Source organism: Sinocyclocheilus grahami, unplaced genomic scaffold, assembly GCF_001515645.1.
Source record: "Sinocyclocheilus grahami isolate Dianchi unplaced genomic scaffold, SAMN03320097.WGS_v1.1 scaffold270.1, whole genome shotgun sequence".
NCBI lineage: Eukaryota > Metazoa > Chordata > Actinopteri > Cypriniformes > Cyprinidae > Sinocyclocheilus > Sinocyclocheilus grahami.
In genome coordinates this window covers 2,149,699-2,155,354 of record NW_015505449.1, presented here as the reverse complement: position 1 = coordinate 2,155,354, position 5,656 = coordinate 2,149,699, and the positions used below count along the sequence as shown (strand labels likewise).

General features: G+C 37.9%; 1 protein-coding gene across 1 annotated transcript in view; it reads right to left on the bottom strand.

Annotated features, from left to right (window-relative positions):
• The window catches only part of LOC107599741 (potassium voltage-gated channel subfamily C member 1-like), a 32,200-nt gene that overhangs the window by 13,476 nt on the left and 13,068 nt on the right, over nucleotides 1-5,656 (bottom strand). The window contains exons 3-5 of the mRNA XM_016291422.1: nucleotides 2,883-3,075; nucleotides 2,688-2,716; nucleotides 2,247-2,435 (exon numbers count right to left, since the gene is read on the bottom strand). Coding sequence (XP_016146908.1) covers nucleotides 2,247-2,435; nucleotides 2,688-2,716; nucleotides 2,883-3,075 — 411 coding nt within the window. The remainder of the gene's footprint in view (nucleotides 1-2,246; nucleotides 2,436-2,687; nucleotides 2,717-2,882; nucleotides 3,076-5,656) is intronic.

Sequence of the window (5,656 nt, the reverse complement as noted above, 5' to 3'; positions counted from 1 at the left end):
ATATTTTTTTGGAGTGAATGCTGTGTTCGCAGCATGGCACAGAACCAAGAACTTGCACTCATTTGAATACATCTTGACCTCTATCGACCCCTGACCTTTAACCCTGGGGAGACTCGATTCGGCACAGCGAACACCTAAACAACCTTCCAGTCTGTTTTTCTATGTGTGTGCAGTTTTAAGCGTTGCCTCATCATGCCAGGGTCAAAGGTCACCGGTGGAGTGAGGGAAACACATTGAAAACACAATAAGCGACGTCACATCACAACAAACACAACACACGCACGCACAGCGAGGAGGACGGGGGGAGAGACAGTAGAACAGTGAGAGAATATATGAAGAAGCCAACATACAAACGCGGGATATGACACAACCTGAAGACAAGACAATACAGAGCATGTGAGATCCCACTGAAAACACGCGCACACACACACACACACACACACACACACACACACACAGAGCAGCTGCAGTTCCATTTGTAATTGCAGCGGATCTCATATGACATTACAAACAATCTATGTTACACAAACTCTACAGTGTCCAACTTTGTCCCATATGCATGTTTTTCTCATTATAGAGTATGAGGTTAGTGTAACAGAGCTGAATACGTCTGAGTAAAGATTGGGTTTCTGCTCTCTTCATGAGACGGTACGTATATTTTCCATTAAAGGATCTTTAAACTTTCCAGGTTTTTTTCAACCTAATAATTTAGCCTTTTTTACAGTCATACAATTACAATAGAAGCCTAGCAGGTAACCCTAACCTAGCAACCTAACCTATCATAACTATCAACCAGTATTAGAAATATATTAATTTATTGCTATCAGTGCTAATTTTCAATATTTTTATATTGACCTTTGCCCTATTTTATTAACTTTAAGTAACTATTAATTTAATAATACAGTTAACTAATATTTAGGTAATTTAAACAATATCTATTTTTCATATTATAAGTTGCATGATCAGACAAATGCACTTTCAGAGTGAGATTTGTGCCATCTCACTGTATTTGTGCTGAGTTTCTACATGTCTAGTGTTAAACTGAGTGATAAATTCTCCCCCGTGCACAGACATTTTTGTCAGTGACTGTCCAGAGCGGGACGGTCAGCAGTTTAAGAGGTGCAAAAACATACAAGAGCAAATGCATCTGTCAGAGAGCATGTGAAACCCAACCTTAAACTCATATTCAGCAGCATTATACAACATTAGATTCATTTCCTTTAACCAATGAAACTAATTACAGTTTGTTAGGACAACAGCACAACATCAACACGAAAAATTACACCCATCAACAACGACACACCCATGCAGGTGTAATTGTGCTTGTGTTTGGTTTCGGTGCTAAATGGCTTGAAAACCTGGACTTTATGTGCATGTATGTTAAGTATGTTTCTATTTCTGTGGTTGGTTTTTACCTCTGAATATTATGGTTTGATCCATGCTGAAGCGAAGTTTGCATTAAAGTCTATTCGTCTGTAAGCAGTGGATCGCTGACTGAACTCCTGACTCTAACAGTGCCAAATGGAGTCGGGTTGTGTTGAGGAAAGGGCAACCGGGGATAAATTGGGTTCGGAGAATTGCATGTGCATGGATCGGACATTGTTTGTGTAATTTGTTGTGCATTTTTTTAATGGGTGGAGAGGAGATTTGTGTGGCTGTTGGAAGTGACAGTACAGGGTCACAAAGTTTTGGGGGATGTTGTGTGTAACAGAAGGTTTGTCACTGAAAACGAAAATGAACAGGATCAAGGAAAATGCAATGCATAAAAAAAAAATTTGAGAGAATGGAAGAATGTAGAGCAGGGGTGCCCAAACTCGGTCCTGGAGGGCCGGTTACCTGCAGAGTTTAGCTCCAACTTGCCTCAACACACCTGCCGGGAAGTTTCTAGTATGCCTATAAGAGCTTGATTAGCTGGTTCAGGTGTGTTTAATTGGGATTGGATCTAAACTCTGCAGGACATCGGCCCTCCAGGACCAAGTTTGGGCACTCCGATGTAGAGGGTAAAAAGAGGATAGTGCATGTCAGGAAAGAAAAATTGAGGAAAACTGACCAGCAAAGAACCATTAAACTTAAATAGAGAAAGTGAAGAGGAAAAAGCAATAGGCTTAAAAGAACGATTTTCCAGTTATCAGTGTGTTTTTAAAGATGTTTTCACACTTGAATCCTAAACTCAGTGCGCGCGTGCGTGCGTGCGTGCGTGTGTGTGTGTGTGTGTGTAACCCGTGTGCAGAAGCACTAAAACGTACCTTTCCGCACATTCCCATCAGCGGGTCGAAACTCTCGCGTGTTGAGGAGGAAGCAGGCTCTGTCCTGCTGGTAGCATTCTTGTGTTCGGCCTACCGGGCTGCGCTCATCTGGACTAAGAACCTGATCGATTGTTGGACAGTCCTCGTTTGCTAGAGCAGCGCTGGCTGCGTCACCATTCTGCTTCGAGTCTGAGGAGAGACATGAATGAACAGAGAGAAAGTGTGAGGAGGAAGACACATGATATTCAGCAGGGAACCGCTGTAATCAGGTGAAATGTTCCAGCAGAATTAGGTGAAAATACTAACATAAAGTTTAAAGCAATAGATCACCCCAAAATGAAAATTGTGTCATCATTTAATCATGTCATTCTAAACCTGTATGACTTTCCTTCTTTGAGTTGGTGAGTTGAACTTGAGAAGTGAATCAGTTTGATTTCCCACCAGTTCTGAGAACTGATTTAAACGATTCACTGAAATGATCGGACTCAAAACAATGATTTAGTCATAAATCAACATTTTCAATTTTTTTTAATCCAAGCTCTGTAGCAGTGAATAAGGAATTTATTCACTGTTCCGTACCAGGGTTATTATCATTAATTGAAACTTAAGTTTTTAAAAATAAAACATTTTTGTTACTTAAAATAAAACTGAAATCCATCAGCGGGTCGAAACTCTCGCGTGTTGAGGAGGAAGCAGGCTCTGTCCTGCTGGTAGCATTCTTGTGTTCGGCCCACCGGGCTGCGCTCGTCTGGACTAAGAACCTGATCGATTGTTGGACAGTCCTCGTTTGCTAGAGCGGCGCTGGCTGCGTCACCGTTCTGCTTCGAGTCTGAGGAGAGACATGAATGAACAGAGAGAAAGTGTGAGGAGGAAGACACATGATATTCAGCAGGAAACAGCTGTAATCAGGTGAAATGTTCCAGCAGAATTAGGTGAAAATACTAACAAAGTTTAAAGCAATAGATCACCCCAAAATGAAAATTGTGTCATCATTTAATCATGTCATTCTAAACCTGTATGACTTTCCTTCTTTGTGTCGGTGAGTTGAACTTGAGAAGTGAATCAGTTTGATTTCACACCAGTTCTGAGAACTGATTTAAACGATTCACTGAAATGATCGGACTCAAAACAATGATTTAGTCATAAATCAACATTTTCAATTTTTTTTTATCCAAGCTCTGTAGCAGTGAATAAGGAATTTATTCACTGTTCCGTACCAGGGTTATTATCATTAATTGAAACTTAAGTTTTTAAAAATAAAACATTTTTGTTACTTAAAATAAAACTGAAATAAAAAAAAAATTATATTAGATGAAAAACTAGAAATGCTGCCTTGGCAACTAACTGAAATAAGTTTGACTAACTGAAACTGGAAATAAATAAAAACTGAAACTAAACAAACTTAAACTGAAATAAAAATAAATTAAACCTAACAATATATATATATATATATATATATATATATATTAAAAAAATGACAAAAACAAAAATATATATACATATAAAAAAAATGACAAAAGCACATAACAATATTACTTAAAATGTAATTAAATTGAAAACTAAAAATATATAACTAAAAGCTAATTAAAAATATTGATAAAAACTATAATAATATATAAATAATTTAATAATATATAAATAAACAAACAAACAAACAAACAATAAATTTGCTTGTAAAACCTAAGTTCGCCTATGCTACTCTTTCTAAAAGAGAAAACACCTATCATGTCCTAAACAAAGAAATTACAACGCACGTAATATATCTGGAAATAATATGATAGCAAAAAGATAAGGTTTATGCATTGCACTTTTTCTGTCCTGTACCTTATAGAATGTATGTAGAACTTATAGTGCAACGTGACCCTGTAGAACTATTAGATACTTCCAGGTTTATAAAACGATGAATAATTGATAATAGGCATGACATTAACAGGAAGAGCAGTGCACCTGCAGAAACGCACGCACACACACAAACACATATGCTGTTGTACAGTATAAGGACAGTATGTTGTATTGTAGCGTTTTTAACATCATTTTAACAACACACCCAAAATTTTTTCCCACACAGCAAAACGTCTCTCGGTTATCTTCAGGCTGTGGCTTCTCATCTTTTTTTTTTTTATTAAATATAATTTTAATTGATTTGATGTTTAATTTTTAAATGATTAAATTCACTGATTTATCCCCCAATTATTTATATACATATATATATATATATATATAGATATATATATATATATATATATATATATTAGAGATGTCAAAATTAACGTGTTAACGCAAACTCATAACAGCACAAATTTTATTAACGCACGATTAATGCAGCACATATTTCCAGTTTGACCCGTTGCCCAGCCCGTAGTTGGAGAAATAAAGATGCTGACAGCCAATTTAGCGACTTTGTCGCTAGATTCAGAGACTTTTTTTTTTCCTTCAAAATAGCGCCTAGCAACAATACATAACACATTGGACAAACCTTATTTAGTTTCTGAGACTCGCTGGTACTGCAAGCGCGATGTTTTGCGTCTGCTCTGTTCAGCGAGTGGCTGAGAGGAGCAGCGCTTTTAGTTAAACCAGGGATGCGTTTCCCAAAAGCATCGTAAGCTTAAGTTGATCGTAGCTCCATTGGTTTCAATGGATGTATGATGTACTTAAGCTTACGATGCTTTTGGGAAACGCAGCCCAGATCGTTGCTTCTCTAATTTTACATGCAAGTATAGCCAAATTCACAGCACAGCTATTATCTTTATCTTACGTGTATTTGATTTCATCAGACAACGGCTTGATTATAAATCAGGATTTTTGTGCAGATTGGAAGGGAAAGCTCGTTATGTAGTCTTAATGGGTCGCGTTTCAGTCACTATTTCATATTAATTTGGTTGTCTGACAACAGAAACAGTAAAATATAACAATGAAAACGGTTTTATTGAGAATTTGGCTGCATCAAATTACAGTATGTGGGAACAGAGAGGCAAACAAATGTATTAATTTAAGGTACATTTAGAACAGCTAAAAATGTGCGATTAAGTTGCGATTAATTACAAGTTAACTCATGACAATCATGCGATTAATCGCAAGTTTAATAATAAACAGTTTGAGAGTGTTGTGTGGTGAGTGTTTATCCACTTTACTGATCGTTTAAAAAAGTGAGCGAAGTGAAGTGACATGTGGCCAAGTATGGTGACCCATACTCAGAATTAGTGCTCTGCATTTACCCATCCAAAGTGCGCACACACACAGCAGTGAACACACACAAACCGTGAACACACACCCGGAGCAGTGGGCAGCCATTTATGCTGCGGCGCCCGGGGAGCAGTTGGGGGTTCGGTGCCTTGCTCAAGGGCACCTCAGTCGTGGTATTGAAGGTGGGAGAGAGCGCTGTACATTCACTCCCCCCACCTACAATCCCT